General features: G+C 41.0%; 1 protein-coding gene across 4 annotated transcripts in view; it reads right to left on the reverse strand.

Moving 5' to 3' along the window:
• Positions 1 to 1,370: 1,370 nt before the first annotated feature.
• Positions 1,371 to 22,433, reverse strand: part of JADE2 (jade family PHD finger 2) — a 232,061-nt gene continuing 210,998 nt past the window's right edge. For all 4 annotated transcript variants that reach the window (XM_089530074.1, XM_089530083.1, XM_089530064.1 and 1 more), the window contains exons 11-12: positions 9,634 to 9,759; positions 1,371 to 7,238 (exon numbers count right to left, since the gene is read on the reverse strand). In XM_089530074.1, the coding sequence (XP_089386200.1) occupies positions 6,349 to 7,238; positions 9,634 to 9,759 (1,016 nt within the window). In that variant the 3' untranslated portion in view covers positions 1,371 to 6,348. The remainder of the gene's footprint in view (positions 7,239 to 9,633; positions 9,760 to 22,433) is intronic.

The raw sequence follows: 22,433 nt of genomic DNA on the forward strand, positions 1-22,433 counted from the left end.
AGGACAATGGAGCAGGAGCATCAGTGCTGTTGTAAGTAAGTGGGTGACAGAAAGTTTAGAAGCAATGAGGAAGGCTGTGCAAGGAGAGAACTGTTGAAGGAAGAGATGCTGTTATCTGAAAAGAGAAAAGTGATGAGGTACGGATGGGGCTAGAGAAGATCCTAACATGACAAAGGTACACTGCTACCAGGATTGAAAGTTGGGGACCTTTTATTGGCGTGAGACAGAGCAGGGAAGCAGAATCAACACCATTCGGTATGTAATAATGAAAGAGCATGTGTGCATGTATCTTTCTCCACCATAGCTCCAAGACACCAAACCTAGACATTTGAAGCTTAGCATGGATATTAAGGGGATACCAGTGGCATGCACTTCAGGGTTATTTGTTTGAAAAAGTAATAATTTAAATCAGATTACCCTGACCAGTCACTCGGTAGCAGGCTTTAAATGTATCTGAAACAACATGATTTCTGGCATTTTAATGACCAAGAAGTTTCATTTGGAATGAACATTCATGGGCTGCAAAAGCTAATTTTGATTTTTAGATGCCAAAAGACTCTGTCATTTTTCTTGCAATGCTGCCTGCCGAAAATTAAAGTGTTTGCAACTTCTAGTACCATTTTAAGTAACTAGGTAGCAGATTACTCTAGCTACAACATAACTCTTATTCAAGCTCCTGTTAAAATAAAGGATCCTGGAATGTATGACTTGATCCAGCACAGTTATGATTGTGTGAATTTCCATTCCTTTCTTCTCATCCCATTGGAAGATACATATTTAAGCCTTGTTTCTGCACAGATTTTGCCACAGGTTTCCCACCGAGTGGAAATATCATGGTGAACACTTTACATGACAATTACTGTCTTTTTGGTTGTGTTGAGAGGCCTAATGGGAGGTGTGAAGTTACTGGTATGTCCTCTGAACCAGAGAGAACTGATGAAAATATCTTTTCCCTGTGATGAATGCCCGACTCCCAAATATCTTGTTCAACAACTGCCCTGAGCTTTCAGCAGTCTTCTGTGCTTTTAGGCATGTTGCTGGGCTCAAGGCGTCCATTCTTTCCATTTACATTTATGTCTGAATGAAAGGGATATATGCCTTTGTATCCTCAGGACACTGAATTCTATAGTTAATAGTACATTTTGCAGTTTTTTGGTACTTTCACAGAGTTGTGGCATATGCACAGCCCCACCATTAAGGAATTAAAATCTAATTATGTCCACAGTCTTAATGGAAGCTAATTAATATTGCATAGATGCCAACAATTCTAAGGCTTGCTGTTACCATGGACTTACAGGAGCAGGAAAAGATGACTCCCTTTGATAATAAGGTGAATCAACCCTGTTGAGTACTCAACAGTCAGGCAAAAATACACAGAAAACACAGCTTTATTGACTGCATTTGCTAACACACTGAAGAATGCAAAGGTATTTCTTTTATCATAAGCAAATGGGCCATGGTCCCAATGTGTATTAAAGCATACACTGAATCGAAACATGATGAAAATTATGGCAGACGGACCTATTCCAAGGCAACACAAACAGCATGCATAATACAGCTTTCACACAGAACAACTTTGATACATTATATTGCTTTAAAGATTAACTAACATGGAAAATGTACAAAAAGGAGAAATAGGTTTTCGCATTAATGAAAAATACATTTTTTCTCTACAAAGGAATTTCTAATACAAGAAAATAAATATCGCAACATAAGCCAAAAATAATTTAAAATTGCTCTTTTCAATATATTTTTTAATATTTCTCTTTTATATTAACAAATGGCACATCACTTTCTTTGAAACAAAGAAAACAGAAGGGCTTTGCCTTCTGTGACATTCATATCATTTGCTGTAACTGATACGGAGTGGGCCTGTTTTATGTCTGTGTGGAATGGAGCAAAGTATACAAGAGTTTCCTTAAAGAACAACCAAAACTTGCCTACCTGGCAAGAGGAAATGGAAAGACCTGATTCTGAGGAGCTGAGGGGAAGGAAAGGTGGGATTAAATTCTTCCCCTTCCTTTTCCTTCTGCAGAAATGGCTAATTCTCCATTGTACTTTCAGGTGAGATTTGCTAAAGATTTGTTTCATTAACTTTTTAAAAAATTAATAAATCTAACAGTCTACAAAATCGTCAAAGACCTGCCACAAGACAATTATTCTAAAAAACTAAAGAGGGCTGGAAAGTAAATGTGGGTAAATTATCCAAATTGTCTTGAGGAAATTCTATTCAACACTGAAGTTTTTAAAACAAATGTTTGATTCTCATGGAGAAACCAAAAAATGAGTATTTTTATTAACATGTTAATATATAAGCATGATGCTGCTTTCCCAAAGTGAATGGGATCCATACTTTACAGTGCAAATGTCAATATTTGAAGTTCAGACATCAAGCCTAAAGTCTTTTATTTAACAAAATAGACCATTTATGCTTTCCATGCCCCTTTCTGCTCATCTAAAAATACATTTACAGTGCGGCAAACATATTTCCAATCTACAATTTCTTTTTTGTTATTGTTTCTGCAGGAATAATACAGGTGCTAAATGGCAAAGGAAGGCTAGAACTATTAAAAGAACGTTGATTAATATGTCAACTGAGCAGAAACAAACATCCAGGGTCCTAGATACACCACTACAAAATATGTGAAGATAGGAGTACTGGATATGATTTAAAATATGGCAGATCTGGATCTTCAGTGAGAAAACATTCCCTTTTCTAAGGTAAGCCCTTTGGCTATAAGCAGCTTCCTCATGCAGTCAGCTGGATAAACCAATATCCAAATGCTAGTGGAGATTAACCATCTGGACCACTTCTGAGGGACTTCCCCACTATACCACTGCACTACATTTACATGAGTGAAGAGGCAGCAGCCTGCATGGCCTCTTCTACAACTCCAGAGACTGCAATCGGATCCAAGGCACTCACTGAATGTATTACTGATTTGTTACTGACATTCTGAATGCATTTCAAAAATCCAAACCAAAACATTCCTCAACAGTTATATACACATGTAAAAATGTACCCTACTGTGCGGTAGTCTCTAGTGAGTATGATTTCTAACATAGCGTTGAATCCAGTGGTGCCCTTTAGTTTAGGCAAGGGGCATAGATCTAGCACAGGCTTCGGGTAATATAAGGTGTCTCCTCTTTTTACTGCAACCTCCAATAAACTGCTGAATGGAAGGCAAGCAGTGAAAAGCACATTTCTTTTTCTCTGTATCCAAGCCACTTCTGTAAACAGAAGGCCACCACTTGATACAACCAGTGGTATATCCAGCCTAATAAGGAACAATGTTGAAATTACTGTCTTTTAGTAATTCTAGGAGAAATACTCTCTCTCTCTCTCTCTCTCTTTTTGTCCATTTCTCTTTCTTCTCCCAATAGTCAAATCTGCCCCCTTTTATTCCTTGATTGCAAAATCATGATAGCTACAAGCTTGACATCCTATAGAAAGGGTGTGATCCAGAACTCCACTCGGCTTTGTGGAATTCCATGTGAGCAGAGCCTATCCCATTCTCTTTAATTTTGAGGGAAAATCCAGGTATGCAATCCTATGGTGTTCACGCGGTAGGTCCTAGTGCAGAGTGAAGTAATCTGTCTTCTTATGTTCCATTTTTTTTTTTTTGCTTTTTTGTTTTTGGTTCAAAAATATTTCTCATTCACAGTAACAATGGAGTATCTCACAGTTCTACACAGAATCCAATTATGGAAAATAGGTGTTGCTTTAGTTTGGTTGCTCTTTAAAGGCTGCCCCTTTATTTGTCCTGTACTGAGTGAGCGGGCAAGTAATGCGGTAGCTGATGAATGAAGCTGTGTACAGTGAGATTTCTGGATTTTTTCTGTTTTCCCCCCATAGCTATAGTTGAACTGAAGCACACGGAAGCAAGATCCATTAAAAGGCAGCATATTGATTATTTGTATGATGTAACTAGGATATTGTAGCTAAAGCCTAGCAAGCTTGATAAGATAAAACTAAGTCCTATTTACTGTATTTAACATTATCTGAGCATATCAAGCCTTGGTTATGGAGTAAAATTTACTTGCCAAAACATATGAGTTAGGCTAAGATCAAATTGTGTTCCATTTCATTCAGTGCTTCATTTGAAATCAACAAAGCACTGATGTTTGTTTGGCTCTCGCTTTTGGTTTCTTTTCCAATTCTTTTCCAAATTGTTAACTCAACTGGTGGGATATTGAGCATGTTTGAAGGCTTGAAAATGACTTCTTTCCCTCACTCAAAAAAATAAATCCCACCAAAAATAGATTAAGAAAATAACTCCAAGGATAGCCAATGTATGGCATCAGAAAAAATAAAACCAACATTGCTCTGACTAGAATGAGCAAAGAACATAAGAAATCAAATAGTGGGAAGTGTTCCAAATGATAAAAGCGTCATCTTGAGCAAGCTTGCAACCTAATGCCTCAGCTGTGTCATGAACAACGGATTCAGTCCTTTTGTAGCTGAAAAGCTTTCATTCTTTTGTTAGTTTGTTTTCAAATAACAAGTTTATGGTTTCTGGCTGTGCTATTTTATTCTCAAAATATTCTTTGGCATCCACAAAATAATTTCACTGATTCATCTAAACAACTGCAAAGTCTTTGTCTCCCCCAGTCTGAAAGAGATGGGTTAACAAGCAGAAGTGTCCCAGTGTATATATATATACGTACACATAAACGCACACACACATATTTAAAGTAACATACCAACAACAAAAAGTTTTAGTGAAATTCACTTTTCTTTTTGTTTTTGTTCCCTGAGCTCACACTGGGGTCACTACCATAAAGCATGTAGCAAACTTTAACTGTGACCTTTGAAGCCAAAATTGGGAGTAATGGTGTCATTAAGTGCAAATATGGAAATTTGCATGACTCACAGGTAACATGATGGGTTTTTGAACAACACTTAAGGCTTATTAGAGACAACTGATGCACAACACTATTGAAAAATTTAGATTGCTGACTCCTTTGAATCACCATCGCATGATGGGGCAACAGCTTGCTATCAGGATTTCAGTTTTAAAATGGAAGTATAGAAAGGGGAGAAGCCATCAATTTAGTTATAGACTCTAGAAAAAAATGGAAAGAGACAAATTTCTTAATTATGTCTCAATGGCATGTCTACAACTGAATGACCCCTTTCATACAGAGGAAGCGTATATGTTTAGCTCCACATGAGCCATAATTTGCCCATATGTTGACTTCCTTTCCGAAGTTGGGAAATGAAGCCATTGGGCTAGTATTACCATTTAAAAAAAAAACAAAAAACCACTTTGAATAATTTCCTTCTTAATGGAATTCGTCCTCCTTGTTGTCTATATTGGCCCAAGTGTTTTGGTAAAAGGCTACCATAATCAACCTGAGGAAATTATGGGAATTGCTTCAGGTAGCCAAACCATTAGGTTTCAATAGTGAATAGTACCCCAAGTTACTCAGGGGAGATACCCATAGAGAACAGAGCAGCCTTCACAGAGATATGTGATTTCTTCTATCCACTGAGAGCTTTGAATGAATATATATAGTACTGCTCAGCTGATAGCTGGAGTGACAAGGCTAAATCTTGCTTCTCGGCCCCTTGGACGGACTCAGATTGAACCAGAGAGGTAAGAAATAAAAAACAAGAATTTAATAGACCACGAATACACTGCTGTATTTCTCCACCCATTAAGTGCTTTCTTCAAATAAGCTTGTTGTGCTTCTTTAAAAAATAATCGCTTATTTTACTTCATAGTTGCACACACACACCGACACACATGCTGACAAACTCCACACATGTGCATGTATGCATGCACATGTGTGCACGCACATACACATGCACACTCAAACATATATATTTACTTTCCCATTAAGATCTGTGTATATCGTTGGCTACCATAGTAGTACTCCCATTCTGCACCCTGCTGAACAGAGGCAGTAACACCAGGCAGACCATGAAATCTATTCACTTGGTTTAAATAATGCCCATAAAACTGTCATTCCCTGCATGAACAACAGATACTGGGAATATCAGGCCTCCTCATTAAAATTCTAGGATGTCCTGCTCACTACCAGCAAGCCTAAGGTCCCTAATAATGCACATGCTTGCATTTTGTTTAACCAGGATATTTAGGATTTGACTAAGAAGGGCCAACTACTGTTACAGTATACAAGTCTAAGTCAGTGAAGGTGGGAGATGTTTCTCAGGCATTTAGAGAAGAAGAAAACAGTGCTAGTTTTTGAACTATATATACAAATTAAAAACAAAAAACCTCCAAATAAACAGTTATGATACCAGGCGGAAATTGGACATGGCAGTTATAACTGGATTTAGGCCTCATAGAGCTGTCATTCACAATTGGTCTATCTGATATATTAGGATGCCAAAATACCCATTCGGAAATTATCTTCATTTCCTGAATCTAACTGGCTGTGATGTCCTCTGCCACTGCTTGATTCAGTGTCAGAGTCACTCATTTCTGCATCTGAGAAGTAGCCATCAGTTTCATTGTCAAAACGGTGTAAGATAACTTTTGATCTGTCACTTCCTGAAGGTCCATTAACAATCTCGAGTTTCTCATTCTGTGATCTCCGAGTCCCTCTGCCCTCTTTTGGTAATTTGAACCTCACCACTGTTTTCAGACTACCCACTGAATCAGGCACTTTAACCAGGGCATTGGGATCAAATGGGGCATATCTCACTGGTTCCTCATCATTACTTAGTTTACTTATGGTGCTCTGGGGTGATGCTTGAGAATCATCTGCTTTTGGAAGAGGAGATGCTGGATGGGAAGAGCCCTTCTTTGATATTTTTTTTACTTCACATGTCGTTCTGCGCTCTTGCTGGAGTCTGTCCACACTTTTCTCAGCCTTATTGTTTCTGTCATGGGATAGAGATTTTGTGGTGTTATCTGATGAAGGATTTACATTAGTCCACTGAGCTGAATCTTCTTGATGTCTCTTATAGATGGTATTCAAGCCATTTCTTGCAGATTTTTTCTTAGTGTGTGTTCGCATTTTGCTTTTACCTTTCTTGGTTATGTCACTCTGCTTCAATGGAGACTTCAAAGAATGATCCATCATAAAACTTAACAAAGTCTCTTCATCTTGTAAAAGCTCCTCAGAAAGACCAGGGGTGGTGTCTTCGTGATGGCCATTGTTTAAGGACCACTCACTCATAGCCATGTTCTCTGTGGTGATCTGTACAGACTGAGCCAGCCAGCTGTTGAAGAAGGTCCCATCAATAGGAAAGGAAGTTGACAAACCTATGGAAAAATAATGGATAGAAAAAAAAGCAGAAAAGATTTCAGAAGAAAGACATTCAACAGTTATGTTGGTTTCATTTTTGCTTTTAAGTTAAATCATGGTTTTAAAGAGCAGATAAATATCTGGCAAGATAATTAGGCAGGCAGAGGTTTCAGAATGACTAATGCAACCTTACAGATTAGAGAAATAATGCCATATGTAAGATCTATTGATCTGGGAAAGTCTGAATGCAAATCATACTGCCAAGAATTTGCATCAAATGTTTTATAATGCTTGAACAAGGAGCCCTAACAGCGTGAGGTAAATGAGGGTTCACAGTAAAATATCACACGGCGGAGTGAATAAGCATAGTGCTCCTCACAACCCCGCATTTCTGTCTCTCATTTCTCTTTCCCAACATGTCATTCCTTTTCCTTTCTCCCTTCTATACATCACATCTCTTATTTTTGCCTCATTCTTTTGTTTACTCTTTCAATCTCCCCTCTTGTGTTTCCTACTTTCATTTCTTTCCCTCCCTGACCTTCCTGTTCTACTTTGTTATGCCCTATGCATCACTCTTGTTTGTTCACCATTCCTCTTCCTCCCCTAATTGCTCCTCTTTCTTCCCTTTCCCATTGTACTCAGCCAGGAGTGTGGGCAATGGCATTTGGCAGCCTGCTGCATGCACACTTGTTCCTCCTTATCTTGAGAATGGGGAGCTCTGAAGATGCAGATTGGAATGCCTGAGACAGAACACCACATGGTGCCCCTGCCAAAGTCAGTCAGGGCACATAGTACCAAAGGCTGACCATTCTATTTTTGGCATGTAATGCAGAACATCTCACAAGGTGGTCTCTCCCCCCCCGCCCCCAAGCTCTCAGAAGCAGAAATACAATATCTTAAATAGCAAATTATTTGCTTCCCTCTGATGGCATCCCAAATCTGCTGCCTGCCCAGATTTGGCAACTTTTGCAGCCAATCCCATACTATTGCTGTGGCTCTACAGGCTTCTGTCAGATGCCAGCTATTAAAAAAACCATGGAACTGGCAGTCTTCTCCTTCTCACAATCCCACATTTCTGTCCCTCCTACTCCTTCTCTATGTGTGCACACAGAACTGCTAGCATAACAAACCTCTATGTCAGCATACTGCCCCATAGGATTTTAGCCAAGGGTTGGTACCAGGTGTTTTTCTCTGAAGAGAACTTTCCATTAGCTGGGCACCACACCTGAAATGGGCTTTTTTCTAGTGGAATGTGAGTTCAGGAGGAAGGTATCCAGAGAAGATCTTAGAGACTGGGTAAATCATGAGATTGATAATTTTAGGTGTGTTTAGTGCAAAGATGTGAATGAAATTTAAGGTATACGCTAATAATTTGTCTGAAAATTATAATACTAATACTATGTCTCGAAATGGAGCAAATGCCTCTAGAGCACTGCAGAGATACACTGCCACAGCTTAGCAGCCTAGCTACTATGTTTTGAACTGCACAATCCAAGCAGTCTAATCTGGAGGTTACAGAGCATCAGTAACTGTTGCCAGGATGTTTCTTCCAGAGGATGACAAGCTGGGTCTCCAATAAGAAACTCTCAGCTAATGGTCTCCCCAAAAGAATGGGCACAGTCCTTTTGGGGAAACAGAATTCCATCCCAAACAGAACAGACCATTCCTGACCACCATCCTAATAGTACCTCATGTTGACAGAACTAAGGTTGAGAAATGAGCTTCACCTGAATTATACATAAAATAGAGACTGAGTGGTCTCATAATTCTAGCACTAATCTCAAGATGATCTCATCCAAAAGTGTTCTGCGGATGTTAACATGAACGGAGGACAAGAAATAATCTTCAGGTACTGCAGAACATGGTGTCATGGCATCAAGTGCCAACTCCTAAGCATCACGTTCTGGAAGTGAGCGGCAAGGTGAGTAGGGAACTGCTTTCACACAGCAACACTGTTCATGACATCAGGCAGGCTCTCCAGAAGAATACCACACTGAATAGTATGGAAATTTGCTGAGAGATCACGGAGAGACCACCTGCTCCTGTGTCCTTCCTTGGCACAGGTCATCCACCAGAGGAAACTGCAGCAGATTCTGCATCACAACAAGGCCTAGAACCTGAATGAAATGGGTCCATATAATCAGTTTCAGCCTAGAGTGCCACTTATAGTTACCACTTACTTGAGCATTGTGCCATGAAAGATATTTGTGACCTAGCTGACAGTTATGAAATATTACACTACTTACATTTGATGAGAGCTAGTATGAGTACAATGCTAATAGTTTACAAATAATTTAAAAAATTAAGTATAACTGTGACTTAGCTTGTTATTAAACTTTTATTCCATAACTTCCCTGGTAACATTTTGGAACACTTCAGATTTTAAAGATGCATTTTTGAAGTCAAACTCACCCAGCTGTCCTAGTACCAATTCATTTCCTGATTTCCTTTTTTCTTTCTCAGGACTGCTTTTCCTATCGTCTTTTCCTTTTCTTTTTGGATCACTTCTTCTTCCCTTTGTTCTCTTCCCAGTTTGCTCTGTTCAATTTTAAAATGGAAATAATTAAAAACACACACACAAACACACACAAACACAAACACAAAGTAACATAATCAATGGGTAGACAATGTAACTTAAAGAAGCCAGAAGAACTAAAAGAGGAACCAAAGTTCAATCAATAAATCATTCAATTAAACACTTTATTTATATCCTGTCTTTTCCCTCAAGAATGGCTTACAGAATAAAAAGAAGTGCAAGGCATTTGCTTGAACTCAGCCCCATTAAACACATTTGTTTAAACATCTTTGGCCCAAGGAACTGCAGGTATAAAGGATCAAAACAACTAAGATATTCATTCTATGAAGCTTAAGAACACATCTGGAGAGATCCAGAAGGGACTATATACAACGGGAGTGGAGAAAGTACAGCCTGCAGATTTCATGAAGCCCTTGAAACTCCTAAGTGCAGTACTTAAAGCCCTCTACAACTCCCCTCCCAATTTTAATTTTTGGGGGGCTGATTTTTCAGATCAGTTTTGGCCTGAAAACTGTCATAACACTGCCAAAACCACTTGAAAATGTTTTGTTTCCTCATAACACCCCTGATCCCCCAAACCTCCAACCCCCAGCATTAGACTCCTAAACTCTCCAGTTACTCTGAAAGGGCCAGAGTTGCTATATGCATACTACTTGTGATAACTGGAAAACCATGCTTCTAGTCAAAGTCTTTGGGGTAAGGTGGAGCAGAGGCTTTAACCTGACCACCCTTTCAGTGTCTGTGATTAAGATGGCTTGGAGGGAGGCAAGTTTAAACCTGGAGCCCACCCCAGTAATCTTGATCAGGGTGGGTTGAAGTTCAAGCCTCTCCCTCACCCCAGAAACCACAGTCTATGTGCATATATGGGTGTCTTTGCCTACAATGCTTTTATCTGTGGACTGATACCTCATGTGGCTCTAGGGGAAATGGTAAGGCCCATCCTTCTATCAGTGTAGAAAGTCCCATAGTTTTAGTCCAAAAGGGGGGTGGACATTTCCGTGCACAAACATCTGTCTTTGGGTAGAAATGAGCTGTGGAATTTCCCTTTAAAACATTGAAGAAGTGATGTGAGTGGGGCAAGGTTCAGTGGGAGAAGAAAGGGAGACCCCAGTTTTTTAAACATTTATTCTTTAAAATATATTTTAAACCATTTAATTAAAAATATATATTCTTTTAAAAATTTTCTTTATAAGCATTACATCTTACTAAATTTTTACTTTAAGCACATGCAACTCTTTAGGTTGTGTGCCTAATATTGTAATTTAAAAGTATAAATTTAATTTTACTAGTTGTTTACTTCACAACTATTACCATTACATTCAGTGATACACAGGAATTATGATTTATGAGTAACCTTAGTAAAAAAAAAAAACACTACTAAGAATTCTGCATGGTGTGGCATTGGAGAAAGTCAATTTGGGGATGACACCATGAATTACTGCAATGGATGATGCCAACCCTTATGATAGCACTGGTTCTTGGCATCGTCTGAAATACCTGGGGTTCCTTTCATACCACACAGTTATAGCACTATGCTTCCACATTAACTGCCAAGGTTCCATCCCATGGAATCATGGATTCTGCAGTTTTGGGAGGAGAATTTGGAATTTTCAGCCCATGAGCAACTCTAGTGCCTCATCAGACTACCAGTCCCAGGATTCCATAGGAATGAAGCCAAAGTGGAATGCTAATGCTATAACTCTGTAGTATGAATGGGTCTCAGCTGAAAGGATCAGCTGATAAGGAAGACTTTTGTTGAAAACCTCTGCCAGGCTAAGGTGAAAATCCATGTACAATGGACAAATAGTCTAATCTAGTACAAGGCAGCTTATTATACTTTCGTTGTTATAGTGTTCTGTGACAAATTCCATTTGAATACAGCTTGGAAAAGTGACTTCTTTTAAAATACATTTCTCAAACACCCTCAGGTAGCATGGCTATTGTACCTTTTCCAAGCTCTGCATTTGGGAAACAGGTTCATGAAGGCCATGTCATTCTCACCTTCAAGACTAGGCATTCTGGACCAAACCTTAGTAACATGAGATGTATTGTATCTTGCCCCATAGTTTTAACAGACTCTTGGGGCAACTTGAATATTAAATAACAGAAAAATTAAAACCAAATGTGAAACTCTCTGCTCATTACCCCTGGTAGCCTAGCCTCACTAGAGATAGGACTGGAGATGAATTCTCCAAAGGTCCTGGCAGAAGGAGGTTGCCAGAAGCAAAAGAATCATCACCACCACAGTCATAATCACAATTGTCATCATCATTGTCATATAAGACTACAGTTTCTCAAATCTTCCAGCCAGAAGGGCACTTAAAATCCTTGGAATTGTAGCAAAAAAATATTATGCTTTTAAGTTCTGAGAATAACCTTAGTTAAGTGCGTCCAACGCTATTTATGGCTTTAAATCAAATTTATCAAATTTGCAGATGACACCAAATTAGGAAGAATAGCTAATACCCCAGACGACAGGATCAAAATGCAAAATGACTTGAATAGATTAGAAAGCTGGGCCAAAGCTAACAAAATGAATTTCAACACAGAGAAATGTAAGGCACTGCACTTAAGGCAAAAAGTTGAAATGCACAGTTATAGGATGGGGGACTACTGGCTGAACAAGACTACGTGTGAAAGGGATCTAGTAGACCACAAGCTGAACATGAGTTAACAGTGTGATGTGGCAGCTAAAAAGGCCAATGCGATTCTAGGCTGCAACAACAGAAGTATAGTGTCTTGATTAAGGGAAGTAATAGTGCCACTCTATTCTGCCTTGGTTAGGCCTCACCTAGAATACTGTGTCCAGTTCTGGGCACCACAATTCAAAATGGATGTTGACAAACTGGAATGTGTCAAGAGGAGGGCGACCAAAATGGTGAAGGGTCTGGAAACCATGTCTTATGACGAAAGACTTAGGGAGCTGGGTATGTTTAGCCTGGAGAAGAGACGGTTAAGGGGTGATATGGTAGCCCTCTTTAAATATTTGAAGGGGTGTCACACTGAGGACGGAGCAAGTTTGTTTTCTGCTGCTCCAGAGACTAGAACATGGATCAATGGATGCAAGGAACAGAGATTCCACCTCAACATCTGGAGGTACTTCCTGACAGTGAGAGCTGTTTGACAGTAGAACACACTCCCTCAGAGTGTGATCAGGTCTACTTTCTTGAAGACCTTTAAACAGAGGCTTGGCCCCTTTCTTCCTTGCGTCCCTGACGCAGCCATCTAAAGGCTGCGCCAGTGACGCAAACTGCAGAATAAGATCCATTTTGGAGCTCCTTCTTGCGTCGCGGAAAGGGCGCTCTAGGCACCCTTGCGCGGCGTGACAATGTCACAACTGTGTTGCCTCATTTGGCGGCGGCGCGGTGGTGACGTAGTCATGGCGGCGCCCATCTGTATAGGGCGCCGCCATTTTGTACGGACTGGGTCTGTACTAGGGTTAGGGGTGTCAAGAAGTGATGCCCCTTTCTAACCCTAGTATGCGCTCGTCGCGTACTTGGGTGCCCGTTTGTAACGGGCCTATGATTCTATAATCATTAAAACCAATGCTTCAGACTGCATTTAGAAGCAAACAGGGCCCCAACGTTATTGTTCTAGCAGAGATGTAATATGTTCCCTTTGGATCCCTCCCAGAATCAAACAGGCAGATATGTTTTAACCAAACTTTGCAGACAACCTTCAAACAAGCTCCAAGAGTGTGTTACCGCAGTCAAGCACTGGAGTTACAAAGGTGTGTGTGTCTGCACTATACCTCTCTAAGGCCCCATTCTCACTGGCGGTTTTGCGCTGGAAGGAACTGGGCAGCTTCGGTTTCCCCCTCCCTGAATCCCTCCAGAAGCAAGTGCTCACTACCTAATCAGGGGTATTTTGCCCCGAATGCCCTCTGGAGAAATAGGGTTTAAAATGAAGGCGCCTGCTGTCAATCAAAATTCAGTTCCGCGATCGTCATAGGTGACGTTTCCAGCACTCATTGGGGCATTGGCAGTGTGCTTCCCCCTCCTTTTTTTTAAAGGACCAGGCAACAAAATGTGCACACTTTGTCAAATTTAAAAACCTCCGGTGTGTGTGTGTGTGTTGTGGGCATTTGGGTCAGTGCAGGTTATGATCTGCCCTTGGCCCCATTTTCAACCCCAAAATGCAAGTTAATGCCATCTCTGCATCCTGTATCCCCCCACCTTGCCACGCCAGAATGCCTCATACATATGTAATAATAATAATAATAATAATAATAATAGTCATGGCCAGCCAAGAGCCGGACTCAGAGGAGGATGTAGCTCCTCCAGTGCAAGGGGAAATTGAGGCTACACCAGGTGCTAATCCTGCTCTGCCAGATCCTAGCCCCAGAGGAGGAGGCTCAGCCAGGTCCTAGTGCTGGTGGGATTTCTCTTGTGGTGCAACAGCCTAGTGGTGACTCTGGGAAGGAATCATGCCTGGAGGTTCCTTCCTTTAGGCAATGCAGGGCTGAGAGTGCTTGTGTGCATAGATCCAGGAGGATTGCTGAGAGGCAATTAGCAAATCAGCCTCAGCTGGCACGGGGGAGAGCGTCTCCTACTTAATGAGCAGGGAGACGCCAACTCACAGCCAGAGTTTATTGCATGATCCTTTCGTGTGATTGCTGCCTGCACTGACTCCATGTATCTTGAATCCTTGTTGCCTTGACTCTTGACTTTGGAACGAACTGGACTTCTGCTACCTTCTGGTTGCCCTGACTCTGGACTGGACTGACTATCGTGACCTCTGTTATCCTGACTTCAGCTTTGGCTTTCAGCTTGCTCTCTCTCTCTCACTCCTTGCAAGGTTTGTGGACTATTTCTCAGCTGCATAGTTAATTACCTTGCTAAGCCATCCTTATCGGTGAGTGTTTGTGTGTGCTGGCTGCAGTCCAGGACAATAATAATAATAATAATAATAATAATAATAATAATAATAATTTCCTCACCTAGGAATGCCAGAAAAAGAAGCAATGCCATGCATTCTTTGCATTTCCTAGGCTACCCCTTTGAGACAGTAGCAAAAGCATTCTGTGTATCAATTTGCCAGTGTGCCAAATTGGAAAGAGAAACATACTGTAACATTTGCATTATAACATTCATTTGCAAAGGGAAAAAGCATCTTGCAAAGGGCTCCTTTCAGGAGGAAACCAGGAAATGAAAGGCAAAGTGAACAAGCAGCTAGCCACATTCTATCTAAATATAGATCTACCTGAAGCAAAAAACATGCGCATAGATGGAGAAAAATAATTAAAAAAATAAAAATAAAAGGGAAAAGGTCCCTGCTGGAGAGCAGAGCCTTGGCTTGCTCTGGCCCCCTGACCTGCCCTGAATTGATCCCATCAGTCACCCCATTCCCCCTTTCTGCCTCCTTTGCCTCCTGTCAGATTCCTCTTTTTGGCATCCTTCCTCTGGCTCCGTCCTCCTCCTCCTCCTTCTCCAATGAGGGGAGGGAATGCCCTGTTCTCTGCCTGCCCTCTGACCTTAATCCCTCCCCTGAATTTGACCTGATCATGATCGGGGGCAAGTTCATATTTCGTGGAACCCTTTCCCCCCCAAAAAAGACGGCTTTTGCCCCGATTCTGGATGACCCTGGTTAAAGGGCATTTGCTTGTGCATGCCTCGAAATGGATTGTGACAGATTCGGGGCCAATATGAATTTCATGTGCAAGGATCGATTTCTGATCCGGGGTAAAGTGTAGTCTGAATGGGCCCTAAGATAAACCATCCAAAGCAATTAAAAGGTACTTTGTGCCATGGCTATTTGCTCCCCTTAGCAGTCTGCTCAAATGATCACTGCCACACCTAGCCCAAACAGAGTTGAATGTTACCAGCATATCACTGACACCATGTTCCAAATCTCCAAATCATCTGTCTCAGGGACTGAAAATCCCAATGTTAGCAAGGATGGCAGACAAGACTGTATCTTCTGTGACCTCAAATCCTCTAGCATAGAGTGCATCCCCCTGCTTTATTTCTTGAGATTTTTCTGATAGCTATTTTAGATTTATCTGATGACTAAAAGGGAAACTAATGCAATGTGGTACCATGCAAAATGACTGCTCCCCTCTGTTCAACAAAAACACAAAACTATAATACTTAAAACTAAAATAACTGCATTGAAGGAAGTACAAGAGAGAATACAGTGCCAAATGAAATCCTAGAATCTGATCCCAAATCCTTTTTGGAAATTTATGTAAATGTAAATATGTATGGAACAGCTACATTATCCATGGTGATTGATTTCTCTTGGATATTCACATGAATGTAAAGCTGTACTTTTGTTAAAATTCTGCCATTTCTATCACCAGAGAAATTACTCTAAGGTAATAGCTTATTCTATAGAAGGCCAAACATTCTCCCTGAGGTCCTGCTAATTTTAGTGGGCACAAGAAGGATGCCTGAGGGAGTTAAAATAGAATATGAAAGTTTTCATACTTAGGACTGCATTATGGCACTTGAAAAATAAATATATATATCACACCTAGTTCTTTCTTAGGAGTGATATCATAGTAGGAATATCAATAACATTATAGGAATACAAATATACTATGGGTTTACACCAAGAGATCTCTATCAGTTCTGAATTTATGGAGGTAGTATGTGGCAGACTGTGAGCCAGTGTGGCATAGTGATGTGAGCATTGGACTAGAACTCTGGAGACCAGGGTTCAAATCCTTCTTGGCCATGAAACCTACTGGATGACCTTAGTCAAGTCACATGGTCTCAGCCTCAGGGAAGGCAATGGCAAACCTCTTGTGAACAAATCTTGCCAGGAAAATCCAATGATAGGTTCCCTTTAGGGTTGCCATACATCGGAAATAACTTGAAGGCACACAACACACAGACACATATACACACACACATATTTTAGATTATACTTTGATAGTTTTTAGATTCCTACTGCTCTACCACCTCCAGTGCAGGTGACATACTTCTAGCTACTGCCTTGTGGTTAAAACTACTCAGAAGAAAACACCATGGTTACCTTAAAGTACACATCAACTGGTCATGTCTTTATGAACATAGTTCCAAGCTCCCAGCACAGGTTGTTATTAAGAGAAAATACTAGGGGTCAAACACTATTAGCTTAAACCAATCAGGTTGTTCTTGGTGGTCACTTAATAAAACCACTATTATAGTTTTATGAAGGATTTATAATTTCAGATATGTCGATCAAAGATTTTTCTACAAGCAATGAACTGGCTTCCAGGAAGAAAGAAAAGCAAAATTGATGTTTGTTCAATTCCTGCCAACTAACTAGAGAAGGGAAGACAGATTTTTTTTCCACTTGACTTAACAAATAAAATATATGGCTTTGTTTAGATGGTGCAATGCTTCCAAACAGCAATATGAATGTTAAGACTTTTTGAAAAAGAAGCCTGTCAAAAACAACAGCTGCATTTCAAAGCCTGACAACTAGGGGGTTGCTTTTCAGCTCATGGAAGATAAATGGAAAAGTCCTGCGTTTGAAACTGGCAGTTGCTGCCAGTTTCAAGCGATATTGCCTGCCTAAATGATTAGTCATCAGTCATAAAGTAAACCATGAAGCTTAACATTATGAGGAGAGCTGAAATGTGCCAAATGCATTCCACCAAGGTTTAGTGCACTCACTGCTATGGTTTGCAGTAATTAATAACTTATAGGGTGACGGTGATGAATTAGGTAGATGTTTCTTCACTGTGCATCAGGAGAAGAAAACAAAGGATGAAGGCACTTTGGGTCAATCTGAACAATACATTTTATCTGGGGAGGCATGCTGTGCTGTGCAATGATATTACTGCTTCTGCCAAATGATATTATTGCTGCTGCTAATAGTAATGGATTGTCCAAGGCACTGATTCTTGTACACCAGGGTGGTCAACTTCCACAAGGGGCTCCACTTTGGATTGGCCCATTGCTTGAGGGATATATTCCCAAAGGAGGTGTGGTCTAATTATTCTTTTTCGTTTTGAGATTCATTTTTATTCATTTTTAACAAACACTCAAATTTACAGTCAAAATAATATACAATCAAAGATAAAGAAACGAGGGGAAATGTAGAAGAGAATAATAAAGAAGGAAAAAAAGGAGGGGGGAAATAAAAGAAAAAAAGAGAGTGGGAAAAAAGAGTGAGGGGGGAAAAAGACATGACTAATAGCAGTAAGGCTTTGACCCCTGCTCCCCAATTGTGACCATAATGAAAAGAAAATTTGGAAAGAGAAAAATATTATTCTATTATTACAAATCCAACTAAAATTACTAATAACGATAGCCACAGATTATTACATCATAGATTTTATATTGTTCAAGAAATCCATAAATGGCTCCCAGTCTTTCAAGAAAGTCTTGAGAGGGAGCCATCAGGCAGACCCAGCAACATCTTGGACTGCCTGAAGGAAGAGGCCCCTCCCTCCTCAACTGTCATCTTGGCCTCAGAGGGAGCCATCAGGCAGACCCAGCAACATCAGGGACTGCCTGAAGGAAGAGGCCCCTCCCTCCTCAACTGTCATCTCGGCCTCAGAGGGAGCCATCAGGCAGACCCAGCAACATCAGGGACTGCCTGAAGGAAGAGGCCCCTCCCTCCTCAACTGTCATCTCGGCCTCAGAGGGAGCCATCAGGCAGATCCAGCAACATCGGGACTGCCTGGAGGAAGAGGCCCCTCCCTCCTCAACTGTCATCTCGGCCTCAGAGGGAGCCATCAGGCAGACCCAGCAACATCAGGGACTGCCTGAAGGAAGAGGCCCCTCCCTCCTCAACTGTCATCTCGGCCTCAGAGGGAGCCATCAGGCAGACCCAGCAACATCTTGGACTGCCTGAAGGAAGAGGCCCCTCCCTCCTCAACTGTCATCTCGGCTTCAGAGGGAGCCATCAGGCAGACCCAGCAACATCAGGGACTGCCTGAAGGACGAGACTTCTCCCTCCTTTATCTGTATTTTGTATTGTATTACGATTTTACTGTACACCGCTATGATCATCGCGGAATAGCGGTCTATAAATAAAACATATTATTATTATTATTATTTCCTTGGCTTATCCTTTAGAACCCATGTTAACTTGGCCATTTGAGATAATTCAGCAACCTTAACAATCCAGTCTTCCATCAATTTCCAAGTCTGAGCAAACAATATTATTGTTGCTGTTGTCATGTATCAGAGAGGTGATCCACATCTACTATCCAGTTCTTTATCCATAATGCCCAAAAGAAACATTTCTGGTAACATTACAAAATCTAGCTCTTAATTTTTTTGGATTAACATATAAATCTTAGACCAGTAACTTTTAGCCTTCTTATGCGGCCATCCCATAAGAAAAAGGAGCCCTCCTTATCTTTGACACCCCCAATATTAATTTGGAATATTCTGGGCCATTGAAAACTTAGTTGGGCTTAGATACTATGGCGGGTTACAGACCGCCGAAAAGCGGTGGTCTGCTGCCGCCGCCGGTTACAGCATCCAGGAACCGCAGCAGCCAAACGGCGCGGTTCCCGGATGCTGCAAAGAAGGAACGCAAAAATCGCGCTCCTTCCTGCACCCTGGGAGAGACGCTGCAAGTGCCAAAGTGCGCACTCGCGGCATCATTTCCGGGGTGTGATGTGTGGACGCAGCACATCCGCTACATCAAGATGGCGGCGGCCTTGTGGAACAGCCTCCGCCATTTCGTATGGACTCAGTCCGTACTAGGGTTAGGGGCGTCTGGAAGAGATGCCCCTTTCTAACCCTAGTACGTGCTGAGCACGTACTTTCCTGCCTGTTTGTAACGGGCCTATCTATACATCATCTTATACAGGCCCCTCTCCTTCCTCGTGGACTTGAGGTCCGCGGTCTTGAATACTCATGGAGGGGCAACCTCTGTTATTTCCAATGGGGCACCCCGCCATGCATTCATGGGTGGGTGTGTCCAGAGTGGATCTCTGTGAAAATGGAGGGCCAACTGTATACGTTTTCATTAAACTTTTTGAAAAGTAAATTTTATATCTTTGGACCACAATTTTCCTCATACATCCATATGGACATTATGCCCCAAAGTTTGGGCCCACATTATCATGTACAGGATCATTTTCTGTCAATAATTATTCTAATTGACTACAAATTAGCCTAATTCCCAGGAAACAAGTTTATCATCATTATGTTAGAGTATAATGTTGTTTAATAAGTTTCCATTAAATATTATTTATTCAGATTGAATTCATTAAGTTCCTTATAAAATAAATTATATTTGTTCATTAAAAATAATTAAAGTTACAGTCATTACAAATAATTATTTTAAATATATCATTAAGCATCTGGAGCATCAGATGTTGATAGTTACTGGGAGACTTGAGGGGGTTAGCTGGGAAATTTTTAAATATTTGTAGTTTAAGGCTCAAAAAAATTATCCAGTTTTTTAAAAGTAAAGACATGCCTTCCACCACTGAAAAGAATCATTCTTAGAAAATGAGGTAGTTAAATTACCTCTTTTCTCCACTGGCACTACAGTGCTTTGATACTGAATTTTCAGTCACAAACTATACCACCAATTTTCAGTGGCACAGAGCGGGTTTTTTAAAACTGGGGGGCGGGGGCCTAAAGGGCTACAATAAATAGGTTGAAGTGTGGGTTGCAACTCAGATCTTCACTTTTGCATTCAGTTCGGACTGAGAATGTCCAGGCTACAATTGCCATGTAGGCTTGTAATTCAAACATGGAATTCCAGCTAAGCAGGGCTATATTTCATGGGGTATCCACTTGCTGATTAATGATAATGGTTTCATTCCCCCCCCCCCCCCCCACTGATCATATTAAAAGGTAAACTTCCTCTGTCCATTACACTGTCCAGGAATTGGTGCAGACTTATAAGTAAAGCAAGCAACACACAGGCCCACTGTGCTCCTTCTTTCAAACCACCCAACTCATCTTAAAATGGACCTTATGGTACAGAAGCTGTTAGAAGTAAACATTGCTGACTTTTCACATTCTAGAAATCAGAACCGCTTAATCAACAAATTCTGATTTCCCACTCTAAGCTCTGAAAATATCAGCACCTTAACTTTATGAACACACCCTGAGGAGGTGAGAGTTAGATCTTCTGTATCTAAAACAAAGCTGGGAAAGGTTGGATTTTTTGTACTGCAATTCTCAAAATGTCCTAGCTAGCAGAGCCACAGTGATACACTTATATTTACAACTGCAGTGGCTACCAGCATTTTGGGGCTCATTTCAAAGTCCTAAGCATTTAAAGGCTTCTACCAAAATACTTGAAGACTTGCCTTCTCCTCTAAGAGGCAGCCCATCCTTTATGGTAACCTAGGTAGGCAATCTTGCATGCTCCTTTACTTGAGAAGCACCTTACAGTAGTGTAAGAGAGGGCTGTTTCCATGGCTATATTCCAGGTGTGTAATTCCCTTCCTTACTCTGCAATATCAGTATGCAGAGGGATCTTGTAGCACCTTTGAGTATGAGCGATAAAAGTTGTAGCATAAGCTTTCGTAGACTTAGGGGCTGTACAGACCGGCCATTAAGGCCAGCCTGGGGGCAGAGTCGGAGCAGGGCATCTGCACGACACATGCCCCAACTCTGCCCCCAGGACAGTGTGACACCGCGTGCCACACCACATGGTGTGTGGTATCACGGCCTCTGGTGCTGCGTCTAGATGAAGCAGTGCCAAAGGAGTAAAACCGCGGTGCCAGCGACTGCCGCGCCCTTTCCGGGCACAAAAAGGAGCTGCTTTTTATGGCTTGTTTTTGGGCCGTGGAAAGATGAGATTGGGATCACAGCATGTAGTTGCTGCGGCCTCCATCCAGCGCTAAAAGGGGTGGTCTGTACAGCCCCTATGTCCACTTCCTCAGATGCATCTGCAGAAGTAGATTAAGGGTGCATCTGCAAATAATGCAGTTTGATTCCAGTTTAAGTGCTGTAGATCCATCCGATGGAATCCTGGGATTCATGGTTTTACCAAGTCCTCAGCCTTCTCTGCCAAAGAGAGCTGGTGCATCACAAAGCTCCAAATCCCAAGGTTCTGTAGGACGGAGTTATATTAGATGCAGCCCAAATCTATGAAAGCTCATACTACATCTTTCCTAGCTAAATTAATCTCAAAGGTGCTACAAAATCTCTCTGCATACTGATATTCCAGACTTACATGGCTTTGTCTCTGAATTTTAGCCTACTATTTGCATGCTTAGGCAGGCATCTAAGTAGTTTGGTTGATTTTTTTATTATTTTGGATTATTAATCTGCTGCATCTGTTTTTCCTTTTGATTTTTAAAAAAATCAATTTTAATTTTTTGGTGAGCCTTCTTGGCAGTTGGGAAAAGTGAATCTTTGGGCTACCACTCCTAGAATTCTACTTGGGACTCATACAGAGGAAAGAGAGAGAATAAACCTCTCTGTAAATTACTGTATTTTTAGCATCCAAACTAGCAAAAAGATTGGGAGGCAGTGTTACCTGGTGGCAACTGTTAACCCCATTATGAGCCTCTCCAAACTGAACTGCAGCAGTTTGTACTTTGAACAGTTCCAATTCCAAATTCAACCCATTCAGAAGCCTTTTGTAGCTGCCAGTCTTGGTCTTGCATGACCACATAACCTCTACTGTGCTATATAGGACAAGTTAGAAGAATTTCCATGACTTTATTTTTCACAAGCCAAACTTCCAAAATGACCACAAGTGACAGCAACCACTGCCACTTTTAGTACATTTCCAAGAAAGCAGATTTGTTTTGGAA

This window comes from Sceloporus occidentalis, unplaced genomic scaffold (genome assembly GCF_023333645.1).
Source record: "Sceloporus occidentalis isolate IW3139 unplaced genomic scaffold, rSceOcc1.0.p SCAF_1, whole genome shotgun sequence".
NCBI classification, from domain to species: Eukaryota; Metazoa; Chordata; class Lepidosauria; order Squamata; family Phrynosomatidae; genus Sceloporus; species Sceloporus occidentalis.